Source organism: Alexandromys fortis, unplaced genomic scaffold (assembly GCF_014885135.2).
Source record: "Alexandromys fortis isolate MF-2015 unplaced genomic scaffold, M_Fortis_MF-2015_v1.1 scaffold_256, whole genome shotgun sequence".
Lineage (NCBI taxonomy): Eukaryota > Metazoa > Chordata > Mammalia > Rodentia > Cricetidae > Alexandromys > Alexandromys fortis.
Genome location: NW_026068135.1, coordinates 1473509 through 1497545, shown reverse-complemented (window position 1 = coordinate 1497545; position 24037 = coordinate 1473509). Strand labels below are relative to the sequence as shown.

The 24037-nt window shown below is 42.8% G+C and overlaps 1 protein-coding gene across 3 annotated transcripts in view; it reads right to left on the bottom strand.

The window, feature by feature from the left end:
* Positions 1-24037, bottom strand: part of Pcyt1b (phosphate cytidylyltransferase 1B, choline) — a 90164-nt gene that overhangs the window by 18888 nt on the left and 47239 nt on the right. For all 3 annotated transcript variants that reach the window (XM_050126454.1, XM_050126452.1, XM_050126453.1), the window contains exons 2-5: positions 23769-23868; positions 17560-17676; positions 7111-7262; positions 4724-4802 (exon numbers count right to left, since the gene is read on the bottom strand). In XM_050126454.1, the coding sequence (XP_049982411.1) occupies positions 4724-4802; positions 7111-7262; positions 17560-17676; positions 23769-23868 (448 nt within the window). The remainder of the gene's footprint in view (positions 1-4723; positions 4803-7110; positions 7263-17559; positions 17677-23768; positions 23869-24037) is intronic.

Sequence of the window (24037 nt, the reverse complement as noted above, 5' to 3'; positions counted from 1 at the left end):
GGGGGGGGGGGGGGGGGGGGGGAAAGAAGAATAGCCTACTCTGCATGGTGGTTTCACCACCCAAGACCCTGTCATCTGGAATATGTGGAAAAGAATAGAAATAAACAAGCCCAAGGGGGCCAAGTTCTAATTGCTACAAACACAGTAAGAACTGGATTCATGCTCAAAATTCTGTTGTCAACCAAAATCTTGTGTTGGCAATTGAGATCTTTCTAGTCCATATCATTCCAGTCACTTAGATCTGTCCTGTATCAGCAGCAAGGTAAGCTGAGGACAAGGATTCTCAGTTTACAGCAAGTCACTTAAACCTCTGAAGGCAAGCCACTTGGCCTTAGTTTCCCTCACCTAAGAAGTTAGCTAGACAAGGTGATCCGGGCTCATCTGGGCCACATTTCTTCCCCACTGTTCAATTTCACTCAATGTACAACAACAAACCTGTTCCTCAAATGCTTCCCTAATTCAACCACTTTTCTCCATCTTTAGTCAAACCCAAACCACCTTACTCAATCAAAGATTACATCAAGAGCCTCGAAATCAATCCTTAGTCATGCCACTTTGTGTGTGTGTGTGTGTGTGTATGTGAGTGTACGCGTGCATGTGTGTGTGTACATGCATGCAAGCCATGAATGCAGGTACCCAGGGAGGCTAAATGATTGCTGGAACTGTCATTACAAGCAGTTGTGAGCTGACTGGCGTGGATGTTAGGAACTGAACCCAGGTCCTTTGCAAGAGCAATATGCACTCTTAACCACTGAACCATCTCTCCAGCACATGTGATGCCATTTTTGTCCACTTAAACACACACAGCCAACAAACACAGAGTCGGAAATCCTTCTAAATGCATGTTGCATGCCTGCCCATTCCTCTTCCTTGGCTGGCTACCGTGTTTAGAATAAAGCCTTTAACTTGGTTCTGCCACAGCTTACACAGTCCCTTCCTGTGCTTCCTCCTCGTCTTAGTCTCATCTCCCAGCCCCTCTCCTCTTTACTCCCTCAGGCAAGGCTCCTGCACTCTACCAAGGAGTGGGATTGTTTTGCTTATAGGCTGTGGCATTTGGAATGTAACTGGCCTCCATAAACTCATAGGGAGTGGCACTATTAGGATATATGCCTAGATGTGGAGTAGGTGTAGCCTTGTGGGAGGAAATGTGTCACAGTGGGCTTTGAGATCTCCTTTGTCCAGGTCTACTCTGTGTGGAACACAGTTCACTTCCTGTTGCCTGCAGATCAAGATGTAGAACTCTGTCTTCTCCAGCACCATGTCTGTCTGCATGCCGCCATGTTTCCTTCCACGATGATAATGGACTAAAACCTCTGAAAATGTAAGCCACCTCAATTAAATGTTTTCCTTTATAAGAGTTGCCATGGTTGTGGTGTCTCTTCACTGCAATAGAAACCCTAACTGTGAAAAGTCTATGAAGCCAGGCCTGTTTCTAGCGACACCAAACTTCTTCAGGGTCCTAAAACTATCAGCTCTCTTCTTCTCTGTCTGTCACAGTCTCTGTCTGCTTAACTTAGTCACCCACTGGGCTTCAGGTTTAGTGTCGAGGAAATTACGTCTCAACTCTCAAAGCAGATCTTCCTGTTTGTCAGCCCCACTGCTCTTTTCCCTCAAATATTGCAAGGGCTTTGAGAAAACACCTCTCTTAGCAACTGTCTTTCTTGCCTCGGGTCTGTATGAGGGACAGGACCACACCCTTCTTGCTTTCCTGGGTAGTCTCGTACCAGGTGACCAGCGGGCACTATTAGACTATGTTGCTGAATGAGTGACAAGATGAATACTGATGCTGAGCATCCTTCCAAAGCCTCTCTGAGCATCCTTCCAAAGCCAATCCTCTCTGAGTGCATCTGGTTGGCTGCCCCACAGGGTCCCTTCGAGACCTTTAAAAACATGTCATCTGCACACTCACAGCATCGACAGCAGGGTGATACTGCTGCTCTTGGAGACAGAGCATCGGACTCTGGCCCAGGGCTCAGAGGACAGAGTTGGAGTTGGCCACTAGGTCTGAAACTTCTCTGATCATTTTCTAGAAGAGTGAAACCAAACACATGAAATGGAAGGTAGGTAGCCACAGGAAGGCAAAGAGAACTCCAACTCGACCAAGTATGGGAGCAGGGCTTTGGCAGGTGGTGGCTCCCTGTGTGACCCCTGAGTCAGCAGGTCTGGGACAGACAGCATCCTTATCTGAACTTGAACAGTTGGAGACTCTCTGCGGAAAACCTATCCTGTCTTTCTTCAGGACTGATGAAATGTGAAGGTTCTTTAGCTACTAATTGATTTTAGCAAGTCACTTAGACACCGGGGATACGATCTTGCCCTGTCTGAAGTCAGAGACTTGGGTCTTTACGACTGAGTAACGAGAGCAGATTTGGAGCTGGGGGGATTTGCTTTGGCTGCTTGAGAGGTAGGGCTCTGAAAGAAGCCAAGCCCTCTGCTGACATAATGAGGCACCCAGCTTCCTCCAAATCCTAATTATTGCTCTGCTAAAAATATTCAGTAATGAGCATGATCAGAGAACTGTTTTTATCATGCTTTTCAGAACTGCAGCGTTTGGTTATGGAGGCTATTTTAAGAAGCAGCAAAGCACATGTTAATAAAGCAACTTTCAACAGTAGTAGGCACTATCGGAATGACAATGAGTAACGTGGGCCTCACAGTCTATTTCGTCTCGGCGCCATCTTCCTGTCCAGCTTTGCTAGAGGATTCTGACGCTCAACTCTGACAAACAGAGCCCAATGTTGTACTGCTTAATTTATACCCATGATGTCTCTGGCTTCTTTTAAAGTGATTTTTGACTTTCCAAATAGACTACAGAGTAGAAGAGCTGCATGTGGGTGCTCAGATAATTTCTGAGACGCTCTCTTCCGTGGTGGCTGCTCTATGGCATTCTCTATGTATATCCCAACTAGATCTTCCTCCCAGTGAGGAGCCAGTAGAGGAGATTTGGGGACCACAAGGAAGGAGCTCTGTGCAAATGAAGTCACATACCCTTACTTAGTCTCAGGCCCGTGCTTCCAAGGAAACAAAATGCCCACCTAACTCTTCATTTCAGAAAGTGAACTGTGACGGGTCACATGGGCAAGCTACCCATGTTCCATTGCATGGCCCCATGAGCAGCACCAACTAGACACAGTGGATTACAGTTTTTAAACAGGAAGAGGACACGAAGGTAGAAGATGAGAGTATTGGGGGCCTTAGGAGGCTGTGGAGAGTATTTGGCTTGGCCATGATCAAGATACATAGTATACATGTATGAAACTCTCAAGGAATAAATTTAAGAAAACAAATGTTTTAGAAAGAGATACACAATACACAAAAGAAGAATATAGAAAACTAACTCTTAAAAAAGAGGCCCACACTCCTTTGCTCTTGAATTTGGGTTAGCCTCAGTGACTTGCTTATACTTAAAAGGTTATATAGATGATGGCCACAGGAAGCCTTATAGAAACGTTAAATTTGCTTGCTCTCTAGACAGTCGCTCCCAGCCTTCATGAAGCTCAAGTAACATGGAGACAATGTGTTTGTGCCCCAGTGACAACCAGAGCTGAGCTCCTGGCTTACAGTTAGGGGACAGCTCCTTCTTTCAGCATCTAGCTTGAAAGAGTCAAGCAAAAACCTCTCAGCCTATAGTAGAGGTGGTAGAGGGTTTGCCCAGTGTATGGGAAGCTCTAGGCTTAATCCCCCATATTACATTTTATAAAAACAACAAGCATGGTGGCACATGCCTTTAATCTCAGCTCTTGGTAAGCAGGAACAGGCCAGCTCTGGGAGTTCTAGGCCAGCCAAATGTACATATTGGTTTCTAGGCCAGCCGGAGCTACAGAGTAAGAGTCTGTTCCCCCCCCCCCCCCAAAAAAAAGATAAAGATAAAAGAAGCATGCAGCCAAGGCTCCTGTTAAGACCCTGCCCCACAAGAATCATGAACAAAACTAGTGTTCTAAAATCACTATCGCCGGGTGTGGTGATGCACAACTTTAATCCCAGAACTCAGGAGGCAGAGGCAGGCAGATTTCTGTGAGTTCAAGGCCACCCTGGCCTACCGAGCTAGTTCCAGACAGCCAGGGCTATTACACAGAGAAAACCTGTCTCAAAAAAAAAAAACAATATCTATATCTATCTGTCTGTCTATCTATCTATCTATTTATCTATCTATCTATTAAAATCACTACCTTGGGAGTCATTTTGCTGTTATTCCTCCTTTACTGAGACCACTCAACCGGGAAGGAAACTACTACCAGATGCTGAGGAGTTCTTGAACAGCAATGCAGTTAACCTTGGGGATTTCTTACCTGATCCCAATCCCTGGTCTACGCGTCTGCTGATGTTCTTAAGGAAGTGTTGTCGTGCAGCTCAGACCTTAAGAAGGTATCTGTCCCCCATGCCCTGACCCATCATGATGGGACTCATGCACCAAGCAGGTTTTCTCTCCCTCCCCTCTGCCAGCTCTTTCTCAGCTTCTCTGCAGCTTTCCAAGTTGGAAGTGCATGAGATCTCTTCTCTTTGAACTCCTTGCTAGCAAGGTTGCGACTGAAAGAAGGCAGGCCCCCAGTTCTTACCAAGTTCTCCTGAGTTCTGAGAGAGTCCTTGCAAAGAGGATGGTACAGACCTGGCTGCTCCGGTTGACAGCGGCTGTCCCAACACTCTGCATATACACGTTGTAGGCCCAGAGCAGCTGTCGTCTTAGGCTTGCCTGCGTGCTGTAGTGGACAGGAAAATGGCTCACCTGCTTCCTTTATATGCTTATAAACATCGTCAGAGCCAGCAGAGGAATATGGGATGTCATCATGAGCCACAAAGTCAATCTGGTGAAGGAAGACCAACAGGAAATTACCACTGATGCGGATGGGTAGGTTTCGAGATTTGGAAAGGGCTGGTGACTCCTCCCATCTCCACCCCAATGTGGCCCCAGAACGCTGTCCTCTGGGCATAACAAGCCATGACCGTCTCCATCAGAGCTGCTGTGACAACATCAAGAGCCCCTCAAGGTCAGCCTCACAGAAGCAGTCCCTGTCATCTGAGTTGACCCCAACTTCCATCTGGACTTCCTCTCCAAGCCGTCCTGTTGTCAGGTGGGCTGCCCTCTTGGGGTGACTAATTTTTCTTATCAATTCAACAAGATCTAGTCTCACCCAGGAAACATCTCTGAGCATATCTGTGGGGGGATTCTTGGTTAGGTGAACTGAGGGGCAAGACCAACCCTGAACGTGGGCAGCACCATTCTCTGGGCTTGGCTCCTGAACCAAATGAAAAGGAGAAAGTGGGCTGAGCCCAAGCTTTCACTGCTCTCTGCTTCCTGACTCTGGATGCAGTGTGGCCAGCTGCTTCCTGCTTCCTGCTTCCGCTTCCACACATCCATCCATTGTCATGAGGAACTGCATCCCCTGGACTTTACAAAATAAATCCTTCCTTTCTCCCTCCCTGCTTCCCTTCCTCCCTTTCTTCTTTGTTCTGCTGAGGTACTTTGTAGCAACAATGGGACAAGTAGCTAATATGCCTTCTTGAACAATTTTCCTCTAGTCCTCATGTCTGCTAATCTTCACCCTGTTTCCTACCTCACCAAGTAAACATTCTCTACACAGCTTTTAAAGCTGTTAACAGTGGGCCTTTATTTAGTTCACCTCAAGGAGCAGTTTTTGATTAATAGTTTAATTTTCTAAGGTATCATTCCTACCTAGCACTTACAAGTTATAAAACCCATAAATGGGAAGGAGGAAGTTAGTTAGGATTCCTCGGTCTCAATACCGGCAGGGGCTAGGTAAACTTGTGTGTGTGTGTGGGGTGGGGTGTACAGGTGTCCTGTGCATTGGAAAACGCCGAGCAGCATTTCATACCTCCACCCACTAGAGGTCAGTGGCACTCCCTAGCAATGACAACCGAAATACTTACAGACAATGCCCTTTGGGGTGCAAATTCAAAGAAGAATTTCTGTATTAAATGATATGTAACCGTGCTTAAAAATAGAAACCCATGCATGGCAAGTACTCAATATCTATTTTATTACCGTTGTTGTTACTAATTCTCTCTTCATACTCAAGCTTACTTCCCCCTCTTCAGTGCATATTAATAACAACTCAGGGTAGCCATGACACCGAACCCACTTCGTAGAATAACAAAGTCCTCTGCATAGTGCTGGGCATATGGTAAATAATAAATGACATTCAGCATGGTCATTATTAGTATCCTCTAAAATGCCTGTCATATACTGAATATACAATATATGCTAAGTAAAAAAAGTATGATTGCTGGTAGTAAATCGTATTGTAGTTTTTCCTCCTTCCTTTTCATTCTCACCAGGAAATTGTCTCCTCTGCTATTACCCATGCACATTTATCAGTGTTCTCTATTCTCTTCTGCATTGCAAATTTAAAAATAGAAAAGAAAATTCTTAGAACAGCTTAATCTTATTTTTTTTTGTACTGCTTATAAAAGGAAAGAATAGCTCCTAGCATGGGGCTGGGAGGGAGATACAAAGAACATAATTTGATGCAGATCAAAAGAATGTCTCATGTTTTCAACTAATAAAATTCTTATGTCAGTAGGAACCTCAGAGTCACAAAATCATAGCTATACAGTTCTTTCCTTAAAGCCTCACCCCTGACCTCCCAGGTAAGATGTGTGTACATTTGTTCCATGCCTAAGGATGGATGCCCGTGAGTGTGAGTACCAACAATGATGCTGTTGATGGTAGTAACAATGGCATCCTTGGAGCGCCTTCCATGGACAGCCAGCTTTCCAAGTGTTTTACTTGGATTTTTTTTCATTAGCTCCTTAAAATGGTACCACAAGGAGGACAGAAGTCTCATGCAGTTCTGCAGATGAAGTGGCAGAGTCCAGAGTGGCTAAGAATCTTGCTCATGGTTCTTTAGAGAAAGAGGGAGGCAGCATTTGGACCTGGCAAGCCTGCCTCTAATACTTGCACCCAAGGCAAGGAGAAGATGGCAATCCTTAGCTCTGGACAAAAGAGAAGTGTTACATCAAGTGACGCCACATGTCAGCTCCTAAACTTTCCCCTTTCAGAAACTGGGAGAGTCTCCAGGTTTCTTGCAGGCTCAGTTACAGAGCCAGAGCCCCTAATCTGGTTCTGGAAGAACATGGAAGGAAGAGCGGTACCTTGTGTTTTTCCAGGAACTCTGGCGTGAGAGTCCACGGTGCATCTCTGATGACTTCGTCCACGTAGCGGCAGTGTCTCAGGGCTTCGTATCTCTCTGCCTCATTCATCACAGTAAAACCTTTGAACTTGTGAGTAAGGTCATCACTGCAGACTGAAACAGGCAAAGGTATTAAATGCTGTTGCCACCCACCCTGTGGTCGTCCTGGTTTCTTAGGCAAAACAAACGGAGTGTGCTTTCACTAGGTGCCTGACATCAGTGAACTTGGGCTGTTTTCGCTTTGTTGTTACAGGAACAAAGGATTATGAGAGGAAAGCAAACCTAAATCCACTAGGAATTCGGAGTTTCGTTTTACTGCTAATTATAGCTGCATTCTCTTCTGAGGCTTTTATCAAAATTATTCTGCACGCTATCTAATGTGACTTTACTATCTTTTCCTCCTCCTAGCTCACCCTTTGGTGAATGTTATTATTCAGAAATGAAATGGCCATGGGAAACCAGATGAAGAGACAACAGAAAGAGAGAAGAGGAGCCAAGAAGCCTGCATCAAGGCTGGACCAATCAATTTCAATTCCAATTCTTTCATAAAATTATTGTACTTAGTAACCCAGTTAGGACAGGGACACATACACACACAGGAGGGAGGGAGGGAGGGAGGGAGGGAGGGAGGGAGGGAGGGAGGGAGGCAGAGGGAGAGAGAGAGAAGTCCCTGGATAGAGATCCAGTCACTCCACATTAAGCTACACAACAGAGAGGTGAAAATTATACACTAGAAGATCTCATCTAACAGAGTTCAGCCTTCCCATAACTTCCCGTCCTTCCCGGATATAAAGCCCTTAAATGGAAATAGTCATTTCCTTTACCTTCAGCCTTAGAAAGGAGTGAGGTTTTTATCTTTTGAAGCTTTATTAAAAGTGTTTTAGGCCAAGAGGTAGTAGTGTATGCCATTAATCCCAGCTCTTGGGAGGTAGAGGCAGGTGGATCTCTGTGAGTTCAAGGCCAGCTTGGTCTACAAAATGACTTCCAGAACAGCCAGACCTACACACAGAGAAACTCTTTCTCAAAAAATTATTTTAAAATGAACTAAACAAAAATCATACTCACTCGCCTACATTTTGGTTAGCTAAGTCCGATTTCCTAATGTTCCCTGTGTATGAGGAAGAAAGGTCACAACGAGTACAGGTCCTGCTGAGCATCTTGCTGAAACTGGTCAGAGTTGCCCTCACTGCTTCTTGTAATGAGATTTTCCCACCTTTTGTAGTATTAAGTACACATAGTAAACTCTCTGATCCTAAGGGTTAAGGTGACATTTACAGACAAAAGTACCTTTTTTTTTTTCCTGGAACTAAATCATGTTCTGTCCCCTGAACCAAATCTGGCCACAGAGTAGTAGCCACCTGCCATGCTCGGCATCCAGAAAACTTGCCTTTATAGCTCCTTCACACATCTAATGTCCAAGTTATCATTTCTGGAAATATTCCTCTGACCTTGGTGCTCTTCGATCAAAGGATGCAAAGTTTCAGTTAGACTGGAGGAACACATTTTAAGAATCTCATGCATTGCATGGTGATCACTTGATAATAAAGTTTGGTCTACTTTAACACTGCTAAAACAGATTCTAGACACCCTCACAACATCAACAAAAAAGCGAGAGAGGTAAGGTGATGGATATGTTATCATATGGATATAATTGCTATATAATTACCTTGATTTCTATCATGTACATATAGATCAAAACATCAAATTGCACCTAATAAATATACACAATTATTATGTCAATAACAGTCATGTCTCTTAATAACAAGGGCAAGTTCTGAGAAGTGCATTGCTAGTTGATTTCACGGCTGTGCAAACACTGACGCATACATTTATACAAACTTAGATGGTACAGATCAATAACTAGATTCTGCCTTTTGATGCAACCAAGAGACACAGCAAATACAAGATGCACAGGGCTGCCTGTGTAAGACTGAACAGTGATTTACAGTAAGCTATTTAAACAAGTAGGTATACTCTAAATTAACAATAGAAAATAGAGTCTAACCAGGGTTTGGCGGTACATCCCTACAATCCCAGGACCAGGGAGGCTGAGGCAGGAGGATCATGAACTTAAGGCCAGCCTGGGATACAGAACAAAACCCTGTCTCAAACACAAATAGTTGTTTTAGACAGTGTATAGACTTTATTTTTTTTAGGTGGGAACTCAATGTGTAGCTCAGGCTGACTTTTACCTTGAGGTCCTCTTGCCTCAATCTTCGCGGTTTGGGGATTATAGGTGTGCATCACCATGGCCAGTGTGGCTGTTTCAGCTTCTGATGAATAGTGCCTGGCCATAGTAGGTTCTTAACAAAGATTTCTTGAGTACATTAATGGTGTCTGATGCATAAAGATGCTCAATAAATAAATAAATAAATTTTTATCAGCAGGTACACTTTAACAACACATATGCACATGAGACTAATGAATCTGGAGGTATACACACAAAAAAGCTACATAGCTCCTATATGATCATATCCTCTGTAAATACTTCCTGAGATGCTTTCTGTTGTAGCCGTTTAAGTGATCAAAATATTGCTGCATGGCTGAATCACCCGTGGAGCTTATTAAATAGAATGGTGTCTGAGTCAGCACTCTGGAGGCAGAGGCAGAAGGATCTCTATGAGTTCCAGGCCAGCCTGGTCTACATAGTGGGCTCTAGTTCAGCTTGGGCTGCATCCCGAGACCCTGTCTCAAAAGATAAAAATACCGGTGTGATCACTTATTTACCTCCCATTAATTCACAATGATCCTTTGACTCCGAAAGCCATTTCTCTCTGTTTTGAGGATCTCAGAGGAGTCAATGTCAGCTGACCAAAACCACTTTGTTTTGGTCACTTACAGAGGGCGAACATCAAAGCCATGGTGCAGCCTTTAAGACTGTACAGCTGAGCGCGCAGCAGAGGAAGTAAAGTAGAAGCAGTTAGCAGGGGTGTTGCCTATGGGCCAACATTGCTCCCTTTGTCAGTGTGTGGGATTATATAGTCCTTTCAATCAAATGGGAAAACAATTTGCTTGTTTTTTTGTTTGTTTGTTTGTTTTTTTTCGAGACAGGGTTTCTCTGGTTTTGGTTCCTGTCCTGGAACTAGCTCTGTAGACCAGGCTGGTCTCGAACTCACAGAGATCCGCCTGCCTCTGCCTCCCAGTGCTGGGATTAAAGGCGTGCGCCACCAAACAATTTGCTTGTTATCAGTGTTTTAGTTAAAACAAAAGTCACCCTGGAGTGAAAACCAGTCTATAATGGCTGTGTCTGTTGTAGCATATTGCCACAGCTACATGTATCATGGAATGTTCTTTAGCTGGCCAGCGTAACCTAGAGGCAGCACTTCTTTACATGGTTAAATAAATCTAATGAGTATTTCTAAAAGATTCTCTCTCTCTCTCTCTCTCTCTCTCTCTCTCTCTCTGTGTGTGTGTGTGTGTGTGTGTGTGTGTGCGCACGCACATGCTCCTCGGGGGTCTTAATTCCGTGGGTCTCTGGTGAGATCCACTCAGCTTGTGTTTGACAAGCTTCATACAGGATTCTGACCCTTTATAACACGTGCAAGTCCCCTGATGCATAATAGGAACAACTTGAGCGAAGATACCAGCTTGTCTCTAAAGGGTCCACGCGCTCAGAGGCAGCAGAGGGTGTGTGGGGGGGGCAGGTAGCAGGGCTGTAATTACTATGCATTGATGTATCAGCTTTTGATTCCATACATAGGAACCATATATGGGCCACACTATTCTATTTACAAGTAGACCTAGGAGTTTTTCAATATTCTCCCAGAACTTTATTAAGATACTAACTCCATCAGGAATCATGCTGAGTAGAAATGGACTTCAGATCTGTCAGTTTTATCTTTCAGAGAGCCCAAAACTAGGTCTGGCACAGATCCCCCCTTTTTGAACTGCACCTGAGCAGTTTCATCTGACTTCTACACGCCCACGATAATGGCTTCCCGATAGAGCGCAAAGAAAACAAACATCCTGTTTGTGGCAACACACAGCTTCTCTCACACTCGGGAGTGACCTCAAGAAGCAGCTGAGCGCGCCGACCCCGGTATTGTCTAAATACTAATTACGCCCAAAGCAGCATTGTTGTCCTTGAGTCTTGGCAAATGCACTCTGACAACCAGATGGAGGACCCCAAGCGGTGGGCTCCCATGGATGAATTCATGGCACTCTCTGGAAGCTCGGCTGCCGCTAACCTAGCCTGGCAGCTCACTGTGCTCCCAGTGAAGCCCCCTGCAGGAGAGAAAAACAGCATAGGACTTGGATTTGGAGCCCCCAAAGACTCGGATTCTAATCCCAGCTCTGCTCCTCTCCTACAGGGAAAGTTCTTCTAATAGTCTGGTCTTTGGAATAGGGTGAAATTTTGAGAACTCAGCTTGATGATCCACATGGACGAAGAGTGATGCTTGAAAATATTAGCCATTTATTAATAATAGTAGTAATATGGGGCCATTAGGAGAACCATTCCTTTCGGCTTCGTGCTGTCTTTCCCTTACCCTAACTCCAATTGCTTGTCTGGGTTCTGCCTACAAACCCCATGGCGAAGTGCTGAGGATCAGGATGCTGGAGGACATTGGCTTCCTGGCTACAGCTCCTTGGCGGACTTGTATAGGGGAGAAGGTAACAGAAGAGAAGGTTCCTTCAAGCAGTGAGCAAAAGGTCAAAAGTCTATGGAAACCACAAGAAGCAGGGCTAGTGGCAAAACCTAGAGAGATGTGGGATGAATGTCTCTAGTAATCAGTGTTCACATCTGGGCGCAGGCTTTAGGTTCTTCCCTTTGTTTGAGGGAGAGGCTGGTGTTTGGTGAGACTTACCCTTTAAAAATATGTTCAGGCTTGACTCTGTGGATAAGAGAGCACTGGTTGTTCTACCAGAGGACCCAGGTTCAATTCCCAGCAGCCACATGGCAGCTCACAACCATCTGCAACTCTAGTTCCAGGGGATTTGACACCCTCACACAGATATACATGCAAGCAAAACACCAATGCATATAAAATAAAAGTAAATGAATCAAAAAGAAAAATGTTTAGGCCTAAAAAAAATCCTATTTGCTGCAAAATTTTAATTCATTGAGCTACACCTTAATATTAAAATGGATTAAACAGTACTTTGTAAGTAGATATTCTCAGTTTATTAAAATGCTGCCAACATGGTAAGATTGTCCAGAAAAATATTTCCAAACATTACTGGTTGTGTGCTTAAAATTATACATGCAAGTATTATAATCGTAAGGAAAATATGGAAGTGTCTGTTACTCAAGTTGAAAAGTAAACCTCAGCACTTCTAGCTTCTGGTCCTTTAATGCATTATCTCTGGAGGTCAGTGAAGTGGCTCAGCAGCTAAAAGCACTTGCGGCCACGCCTGACAATCTGAGTTCAATTCCTGAGACCTCTATGGTAGAAGGCGAGAACCATCTCCTGCAAGTGATCCTCTGACCTCCACACATGTGCCATGGTGCATACATGTCCACATGGGTATGCCTGCACAGACACACACACAATAAATAAATAATTTCTGCGGAACACCAAAGACTGCCACCAAGAAGCTGTCCGTGTACTTGGACAAACGCAGTGGTTTTGTGAATGAAACCTTAGCTTAGCATCACCCGGAGGAAACGGCAGATGTAATGAGTAGGACCCACCCTTGCAGTTTGCCACAAGCCTCTTTATTTGCTCACACAGAAACTTGAGAGGCACCCATTCAGCCAACGAGACAGAATAGCTTTTCTTGCAGTGTCCTAACTTTCCTCGGGCTAGAGCGGTCTGCTGTTAAGTTAGCTTGTGACCTTCTGAAAAGATAATTGAAGACAAAGGACTCCTTGTACCGGGTACACAGAGCCTCAAGTGCCTGCAGAGGTGACCGGGTACTTGAGGACAGGGAGCTTTAAAGGAGCCAATGTCCAGAACATCAACTTCTAGCAGTATAATTTCTTAAAATGAATATGCCAGCGAAAGTCTTTAGATCTGAAACTGCCTTCATTGCAGCTAGGAAAGAGGCTCATGCAAACCTCACTATGGAGCATTGCAAAGGGAGAGGGGCAACACGGTAGCACAAACCTTAAAGACCTTGCTAATGCTGTGACCCTTTAATACAGTTCCTCATGTTGTGCTGATCCCAACCATACAATTTTTTTTTTGCTAATTCATAACTGTAACTTTGCTACTCTTACAAATCGCAATGTAAATATCTGAGGTACAGGCTATCTGCTGTGCACTCCCTGTGAAAGGGTCCTTCAGCTCGCGAAGGGGTAGTGACCCACAGGTTGAGAATCACTGCTCTAGTGCCTCCTTGTCTTTCCCTCCCACACGCATTTCTATTCCAGGTGAAAGCTGGTGTTAGGAAGCAAACAGAGTAGAATGGAGAATGATGCAAATTTTGGCCTAACAATTTTGCTTCTGCTTCTCTCATGTATTATCAAAGAACACATGGATCTTGAGGGGCAAAGTCCAGGAATTCAAAAAGCAAAAGGAGCACTGGAAAGAAATATTGAATGTGAAAAATAGCTTTTTCATGTAGTTAACGGTAAGCATTTTTCCAGCGATTCTCAACACTCATATTGAATCCTAAAAATGGCTTTTCTCTTGTAGTTAAGAGTAAGCACTTTTTCCAGCTATTCACTTCAAAATCACTTTAATAAGCCAGAGCTGTATGGGCTGGTACTGCTGCATCTCAAAAATATATCTGGAATAGTTTCCAGAATTATAAAATTTTTAAGATACGCTGGAATAAAGGCATGGGTAAAACATTTACATTATCTTTATATGCATTACATTATCTTTTACATGCATTATTTTAAAGGAAGATAAAAACCTATTTTATTAATTCCCATCATAAAATATTTTATTTAGAGATAGACTTTACTGAATTTCACCTTCTAAAATGTTTCTTTTCTACCTCCTCATGATAAAAAATAAAGTTACCTACAATTGGTTTTTAGTAATATGCCTCTTTCTCTCTTTAAATAGGTAGGAAACTTTTAATCATGGTACCTAATAAAGATAATTATTTCTGATTTTTATATTTGATTTTATGGAGTTATTCCTGAAAGCCAAACATTACAATAACACACACACACACACACACACTGTTTAAAGAATGACTAACATGCCTTTTATTTTACTTTGTTTTGTTTATTTATTTATTTATTTGAGATAGGGTTTCTCTGTGAATCTCTGGCTGTCTTAGAACTCATTCTGTAGACCAGGTTGGCCTCAAACTCAAAGATCCACCTGCCTTTGTCTCCCAAGTGCTGGAATTAAAGGTGTGCACCACTATGCGTAGCTCAGAATAACATGCCTTTAAAAAACATATTTCTCACTGGGTGGTGGTGGTGGCACACACCTTTAACCTTGGCACTAGGAAGGCAGAGACAGGTGGAGTTCGAAGTCACCCTCTTCTACAAAGCGAGTTCCAGGATAGCCAGGACTACACAGAGAAACCCTGTTTCTAAAAACCAAAACTGAAAAAAAATTTTTTTTCATGTGAGACTCTGTCTCCAAGGTGAGGGAGGGGGCAAGCAGGATGGAGAGATGGCTTAGCAGTTAAGACCAAGTACTGCTCCTGATTCCCAGCATCCTCATCACCTGGCTTACAACCGGGCTTGCAAACACCTATAACTTCTGCTCTAGGGACATGAAACACCTTTGGCTTCCACAGGTGCCTGCTCTCAGGTGCACACTCCTTTCCCCACCCCCGCATATATGTACACATCTTTAAAATAGGAAAATAATTCTTTAAAAAAATCTATATTTCTCCTTGTATAAATACCCTATAATCTTATCTGTGAATTGTATCACACTGTAAAAAAATTAAGGATGCTGGCTCATTGTCTTGTTTATAACATTTGTTGCATCTTTATTATTTTATCTTAAATGATTCTATTTTATATAATATATGTTATGACCATTTCTCAGTCTTTTTCATAAGGCTTCCTGGAATGTATTAATATAGTTGAATTAAAAGCCATTATATTGGTTTCCAGGTTTTAGTAAATCTGATAGCAAGCGCTCTGTTGTGGAATATTTGTATATTCTGTGAAGATATACTGCTGTGATTGGTTTAGTAAAAAGCCGAATGGCCAACAGCTAGGCAGGAAGAGGTTAGGTGGGATTTCTGGGGACAGAGAGGACTCTGGGAAGAAGAGAGGTAGAGAGATGCCAACTCTAAAGAAGTTAAATATATAGTACAGATCAGAGGTAACCAAGCCACGAGGTAAACATAGATTAAAATATGGGTTAGTTAAATTATAAGAGCAAGTTGAGGAAAGGTCTAACCTAGGGCCAAGCTTTCATAATTAATAATCAGTCTCCATGCCATTATTTGTGAGCTAGTGGCCCAAAGAAAAATCTGTCTACAGGACTCATTTTGCCAATTAGACTAGAAGGTATGTTCTGCAAATTCAGTAGGCTAAAATCCCAACCCCAACACTTTGATTTTCTTTGTAAAAAAATGTTTTAAAAGTAAATACAAAAAGACATTCTTTCAGCAATTGTTAGATCGGCAATGGTGTACCACAATTACCAATACTTCCATTTCTCTCTCATTTTGCATGTATCTGCTTGAATAAGTTGCTTTCAAGTAAAGACACAAGGGTGATAATTAAGAGCCATTTGATAAGTCTTGATAAAACCTATTGTTATAAATTCCCATAGAGGGAAAGAACAAATGATTCTAAAAGCTTATAACAAATCTCTTTGCAGGTCAGAGCCATTTTCAGTCCATTCTTTGCGACAAACAAATAAGATTGCTTTTGTGACAATAATAATAAAATTGTTTTTGTGAGTTAGGGAAAATAATTCAAGGAGCGGAGTGATATCACTTTAACCAACTCCTTGCATTCCTACCTGGACATTTGTGGGAACCAATATTTCAATACTTAGTACAGTAATGGAAACATAAACAAAATTCTTGTTATACTTTGCCTCAGTCTGGCAATAAGTTATGTTCACCCACAGGTACATCCATAAATAAGAATATCCTATTCATTTTAAGAGCAAAATTGCTGATCAAATTTATCTTTATGCTTAATGATCACTTATGAAAATGCATTCTGTGGTACTTGGTTGTACTCTGAGTTACACACATATTTCTCTTCTAGAGACTATGACAGAGGCAACTAAAGGTTTACAAGCACTGAAGTATCACGCTAGGAATATTACAGGCAAGAACAAATTTGAGGAGAAAAAGGGAAATTTCTTCATGTGGACCCACAGATCACATAGTAAATTGTGACCTACCCATACCAAACCACATCTGAACTCAGATCATCTAAATGACTTGAGCCCACATGCTGCAGACATCTTCCCAGGGCTCCAGTAGCCCAGAAGATTCCAAGTGGCAATAATCTCTCTCTGGAGACAGGACAAAGGTAAGTGTGGACAAAATAGTTTCTCCTTTGGGTCCCTTCATATGACTTGCCTATTAGGCATTGCTTTTACCATTGTGTCAAAGAATTCCATCCAACAGTCACATGGTTAGCACCCTTAGCAAAATCTGCAAGTTTTCTCTCTGAAATCGCAAGAAAGTAGTTTAATACTTGCATAATATAACATGATATTAGACGCTAGAATGTCCCGGCTGTACGTGTTTTTCCCTCTTGGAGATCTCGAGGTTTATAGTGCCTAGTCCAGTGCAGCACCACAGAAACTGATCCCAGCAGATGGATATGAAACTAAACACAATGAACGGATGTCCTGCTTCAAGAGCTACAGAAGCAACGTACAAGTCTTCACAGTCAAATGCTACATTCTCACCAAAACCGGAATAGGTAAGCCTTCTGGAGGACGAAATGTTAGTCCGCATCAAGCCATGTTTCTCTTTCTATACTCTTCGGAAGTATGTCAGCTCCTTCATTGTGAACCAAGATGCTCTGGATGTATAAATCTCCATTTCCTTATTACACTGTACTTAGTTGTACAAACAGATAGGCCTCTCTTATTAGCATGACGCTGTCCTAAGTGCTACAGGTCACACACAAGTAAAATAGATAACAACTTGTGCTCCACCAGTCATCCTAAACCCTTCTAGTTCTCCAAGATTTGAAATCAGAATAATACTGCTTTTTCCTTCATCCTCTAGAAAACTTTAGAAGCATTAATTGGATCATGTCACAAATACCAGTAGAAAGGCATTAATGGAAAATATGAGGTGGCTACCCTTGGCAGTATTGTTAATCTCTCTCTCTCTCTCTCTCTCTCTCTCTCTCTCTCTCTCTCTGTTACAATGGTACACAATCTCATGATGTAATTTCTCCTATAGTTTTAAATGTCATTTTAAATTTCAAGTAGTGAACAAGTAAGGAGGTATAGGCTGAACTTGAAACATTAACAATATCAGATTTTATTGATGGACATCTGAAAGGGATATTTTTCAGGAAGCATATTGTAAGGAAGGATCTGGAGAAAGAAAATGCACTTCTTACCTCCTACCAACAAGTAGCTGTTGGGAAACAGTGTTTTTGCTTGCATAAGTGCCCTTGCATGACCTGAGTGGAAGAGGTCAAATATGCCATCTGCATACACTCTAACAGGCCTGTCAACTGTGGAAGAAAGAGACAGGGTTAACACAAATGCAGGATAAGGAAGTTCCAGACCTTCCACCAGTACAGTGCTATAAGTTTGCCTACAGAAGACACAATATCCACACGTTATCAGTTTAACATTAGTGCATGAAATTGACTTTTTAAAAATAGACTTTTCTAAAAGGTGTCAAAATACAACAAAAAATGAAGAACCCAGCACACAGTGTTAACTTCCAAGGAAGATAAACAGAGCACTGGCAGCTCTCTGCACCTCAGATAGACTCTAGATGTCTTGTCGACAATATTTCTGTCCTGCCCAGTCCTGTAGCCATTCAGTCCCAAAGAAACATACAGAGGCTTATATTAATTATAAATTGTTTGGCCAACTAGCTCAGGCTTATTATTAACTAGCTCTTATAACTTAAATTAAGCCATAATTCTTATCTATGTTCAGTCATGTGGCTCGTTACCTTTTCTCAGTAAGGCATTCTCATCTTGCTTCCTCTACATATGGCTGGTGACTGACTCTCTGCCTTTCTTCTTCCCAGAATTCTCCTAGTCTGGTTTCCCTGCCTATACTTCCTACCTGGTTACTGGCCAATCAGCATTTTATTAAACTAATACAAGTGACACATCTTTACAGTGTACAAGAGCCTTATCCCACACCAATATCTGAACCAGTGGAGTCTACCTGTTACTGGGAAAACTGAGATTCCCTTTTAGAGTTCTTTATCTTGTCAATTAAAGATTATAGAAATAACTTGGAAGGAGACCTGAGGATAATTTAGAGTTTAGGGGGAAATCCTGTCAGCCACCAGGAAGATGGATGGAGAAGTAGTCATGCATTTTAAGTGGAGAATGGAATAGAAATAGATGATTATTAAGAAAGGAAAAATCACCCTCAAGAATGGAAGTGAAGGGCTGGAGAGATAGCTCAGAGGTTAAGAGCACTGACTGCTCTTCCAGGGGCCCCGAGTCAAGTCTCAGTAACTACATGGTGACTCACAACCACCTATAATGAGATCAGGTGCCTCTTCTAGTGTGTAGGAGAATATTGTATACATAAAAAATAAATAAAATATTTTTTTAAAAAAGAATGGAAGTGAACGAATGTGCTGAATAGAGACCCCAAAGTATCCTACCATGTAGCATATGGTCTTTTTGAAGTTCCCTCCCCTCTCATTTGTATCTGAGGCTTTATTTCATACAGGCTCTGTCCCTTGGATGATGGCAGTGGCAGGGTAAGAACAGGCTTCTCATCTTTCTCTGCAAACTCTGTTTTTCATGTTAATTTTTTAGATGGGAGTTTTCTATCCCATCTATCCCAAGCTTGGTTGGCTTGGAACTCACTGTGCAGACTAGACTGGCTTTGAACTCACAGAGATGTGTCTCTCTTTCCCTCCTGAGTCCTGGGATAAAGGCAAGTGCCACCACATGCAACCATGTTTATTTGGATATAGCTTTTAAAGTTCCTACACTTTCTCACATATTTGTTGGGAACACCCAGGCCTCAGGAATGGAAGAACTTGAAGAAAGACCTGAGTCCTGTTCTCAAAGGCAGTGATGGTTTGGTATCTACTCTGTGCTCAGAGTGTTGCTCAGTTTTCTTTCTATTGGTGGCTTAAGTGAGCTGTGATGGGAATGTTTTCATGCCAGAAATAGGCAAATACTACAAAGCAAGGCTCATTTCACCTTAGAAGGCAAAATGTGTCCCAGCATTTTGTGGTATAAGAGAAAAGGGGAGTCATCACCCAGACATAGAGGAAACAAGATGAGAATGCCCTACTTAGAAAAGGTACCACACCATGTGGCTAACACAGACAAGAATTATGGGTTAATGTAAGATATAAGAGTTAGGGGCTGGAGAGATGGCTCAGTGGCTAAGAGCACTGACTGCTCTTCCAGACGACCTGGGTTCAGTTCCCAGCACCCACATGGCAGCTCACGACTGTCTGAAGATCCAGTTGCAGGGGATCTGACACCTTCACACCAATATAAAAAATAAAGTTAAATAGACCATAAAAATATTTTAAAAAAAGATGTAAGAGTTAATAAGAAGCCTGAGCTAAAAGGTCAACCAGTTTATAATTTAAAAAGAGAAGGAGAGAGAAAAGGGGAATGTGGCCCAAAAGAGAAGGCAGTCAATGTATCAATTTTGTATATAGGCTGTATATAGGGTTGGTGCTCTGGGTTAGAAACAACCAATCAGTACTCTAGTCTTTTCTAGTCCTGTAGGATGCTATTGCTGAGCCAGACCAGAGACCCATTTTTCCTTCTAATGCTCAGTGGTTGGGTTTCACCAACATAGTGTATAAAGTAGGCACAAAATGGAGGAAGAGTGCTGTTGTTCTTTGGTATCATCATCCTGATGGCCAAGGAGGAGGAGTGGGGAAGAGGAAGGAGTAGGAGGAAAAAGGAGAGAGTACACGTATGCATGTCACAGTGTGCATGTGGAAGTGAGAGGATAATGTCAGAAATCAGCTCACTCCTACTGGGTTTCAGGGCTCAAAATCAGTCATCATGACAATGCAGCAAATATTTTTACCGAATGAATCATCTCACCAGCCTGCTGATTTTCTGTATAAACCTAAGAATCCTACTGGCTTTTAAAAATATAAGCATTTATTATATTAATGCTATCAAATAAAATATTTAAGGGATGGAGTATGGCCTCATTGTAGAGTGCCTGCTTCACATGCACAAGGGCCTGAGTTCAAACTTCAGCACCACACACCAAAAAAAAAAAAAATGAGGAATCAAAAAAAAAAAACATTGCAAAGTTCTATTAAATGATTTAGGATTTAGATTTAAAATTGTGATTAGTTATTGATGTAACCCAACCTCATTAATTTAGAACATAAAGAAATATTACATTAATAGATTCAGATGGTACAATGTTGCTAATAAATTAAATTTCTCCAATAAAAAATATGGAGATTTTTATGTCAAATTGAGAACTGCAACTATTTTCAATTATATCCTATTTTGAACAAACAGAACTGCTTTCGCAGGATTATACTGTGTTCTAAATAAGTCGCAGTAAAACAGAAAATACCCTGAAATAACAAACTGTCTAATGAGGGAGCTCAGATTTCAATGCTCTTATTCAATTGCGATTCAATTGAGGAAAATTTGTTTTAAGATCTAAATGCCACAAGAAAGCAGATGGCAGTTTTGTGGAAGTTTTTTGTTAATGATTCAGAGGTGATCAGGATAAATGAATTCAGGAAGCAGAGAGGAAGAAAAGTGAAGAAAGACGACATAATTACTGGGGAAAAGGCCATTTAGTAAATTTGAAGACTATCTGCAGAGTTGATTTTGCAGTAAGATCACTTTTTAAAATTGCAATGTGTCAGCAACTTCCTGACTGGGAAACTCCTAAGGCAAAGAGAGGAACCTGGTTTCCTGGTCTCTTCAAGGGGAGGGGGGGAGAGAACAGGAAAGGAAGGGGGGAGAGGGAGGCAAGGAGGGTGGGGGAGAGAGAGAGAGTTGAGAGAAGTTGAAAATGCAGAGCAAACAGTTACAATGAAAGCATTGTTTTTCTGCTGTATCCACACAGCTTCAGGCCTACACCTTTGGCCTCCAGTGCCAGGCCTGAGCCTGTTTTCATTCAGCCCCAAGGCTAGCTGAGGTCAGCACTTCACCTGGAAGGCCCTTCAACTGGCTAAAGTAGTGGTTTGAGGCAAAAAGGATTGGAAGTCCTAGGTCTGCTCAGTTATGTCATACACCAGTTCTCTAGTCTTCTGGGATTTTTCAAAGATTAGAAGAGATAGGGGACAGGACAGCCTATCAAGTAGAACAGAAACTTAAGGTCCTTTTCTGCCCACATTTGAATCTTATCCTTTAACTTCAGGTCAATTCTGTTTGCCACGGTGTTGTTTCCATTTGAGTCTTTCTTCACCTCTTCTACCCCCACCCTCATGGCCCACATAGCGTTTGTTGAAAGCGTGGTTCCCAGACCACAATTCTCTTGGGAGGTAGTGGAAACAAGGAGGTGAGGCCGAACTAAATCTTTCCTCTTCCTAACTCCTCCTTGGGTAGTTTATCAGAGTGATATAAAGCCTACACACCCAAATTTTCTTTTGAAACTCATTTGACATTTTTTGTTGGGCCAGTATTTTCTCAGTGTGTGCTCTCTAAGCAGCAACTTAAGTATCCCCCAGGCTGTTTGTTAAAGATGCAGGTGGACACCCCTTATTCCTGGTCTGAGGTCAGAGGAATGGCAGAGACTAGGGAAACTCCTTCTTCAAGGATTATTTTTATTATAGGATTTATGGTGTGTGCACCTGCTTGTCTGTATGTGTACTGTGTTCATGCAGGTACCCATGAAGGTCAGAAGGGAACATCAGATCCGCTGGGATTGGAGTTATACACAGTTAGGAGCTACCATGTGGGTGCTAGGAGTTGAACCTGGGTCCCCTGGAAGAGCTCTTATTGCTGAGCCATCTCTCCAGCCCCTTTGTGGGATTCTTTACACACCTAAGTATAAAAATGGATGAATGACCTCAGCACTTTTGAGGAGTGCCCTTAGAAAGGAGGCAGAGTGTCGTGGCTCAGAGGGTCAAACTCTACAGCGTTTTGGAGCCCACCTCCGGTGCTAATACTCAACAGGTGTTCCCCAAGTAACGCCATTAGCCGGGAAGTTGTTAGAGCTGCAGCTCCTTGGGTCCCACCCCATGCGAACAGAGTCAGACACTCCAGTGGGGAGTCGCAGCCCCCTATACGTTCACAAGCGCTCCTGGTGATTCTGCCGCAGGCTCCAGTGTTCAGAAGCCCTGGCACTGGCCAGCGGAAATACCTGGTGCACTGCACAAACTCGCTAAGCCTTCGTTTCCTTAAGTGTGAAATACTGAAAGCACTGGCCATGTTGAGTTGGGAGAGGAAAATGGCAGGAGACACATGAAGACCTTCGCACCTTGTACATATTTAATAAATGGCAATCACTATTAGATAATCCACTGCCCCTTACCCATTGAGTCCTTTAAGTTAGGCTGGTGGGTTTTGCAGTGGCGGCGGTAGGAGCTCACTCTGTTGTGCCATCGTATGTCTCAAAGCCTAACTCACTTGCCCAGTCCTCTTTTTCACTCCACCCTAACCAAAGGAATGATCTACCTTTACTGCTAGACAACTGTCTCTTGGGCTTTCCTCCACTGTTCCTATTCTCCCGTCCCAGAATAACTTTCTGCTTTCTGTAGACATGACCCAAAACATCTCCCAGAAGAACCAGCTAGCTTCTGCTCCCTCCCTGAGGTCTTGCCCCACCTCTCCAGGCCACGTGACTCTGCCCGGTCTCTGTGCTGTCGCTTTACCATCAAGCTGTCCATTCATACACGTGCCTGTGGCTTTTCCTTCCTGTCTAATTGGCTTGGCTCTTTAATTAACACGAAAGCCCTTGGGAAGCAGAAATGGTAATTTATGGTCGCTTTTACACCTCTTCCCCCACTGGCCTTCTGACACTGGCTAAAGGGATGAGTGGAGTTATAAACTTCTAGGACAGAACTGTCTTTTTTTTTTTTTTTTAAGGGCTCACTTAAAACATAAGATGAAGACATTTCAGAAGAGTTACAATTATACTGGCTTAGTTCTTCAACACCTTAAAAAGTGGTACTTTTAAAAGAATCTACCTGTCACCAAAAACCAATGGAGCAAGACATTGTCCCTGTTTTGCCAATGAGAAGATGAATCCAGATCTTTTTCATGAATTGCCCGAGTCTGTAGAATTCATAACGACAGAACCGGGGCTTAAGCATTTATATTCTCCCCCATTTTTGCCTGGGCTACTTTGATTTATAGGCAAACTGTTGCTATTTTGATTTCTTCAAAAGTGGGGTCTCACTCTGCACCCCAGGATATTCTGGAAGAGTCACTATATAACCCATGGTGGCTTCAAACTCACAGTGGCTCTCCTGCTTCGGTCTCCCCAGCGCTGAGATACCAGTCGCAAGGGACCATCCCCAACTGGTCCTCAGCATTAATAAACGTGCACAGTCCTCCTGCTGGGCTATAATCACAAAACTCCACCCTGAAAGTGAGCACTGCTCACATAATGCTTTGCGATACTTCAGATGTCAAGATGAAGTCCATTTGCGAAATGAGAACAACAGCCTCACCTGGTGTTCCTAAGCGGGCCTGGGCAATGGTTAGTTTTTCATGAGGCGCTTGGCACTGGCAGCTGGATTCATCTGCGAAAGGAGCCGGTGCAGTCAAGGTCTAGAAGAGAAAAGAGAGGGGGAACGAATATTGTCTGATAAATAATTCTTCCGCACCATCAACCTCCCTTGAAGCGTGCTGTTTGGTAGATAGGTATGACCGAGAATAACATAGCAGGCCAGGATGGCTCACACCTGTCGTTCAAGTGTTCAACTCAAGAGGCCAAGAG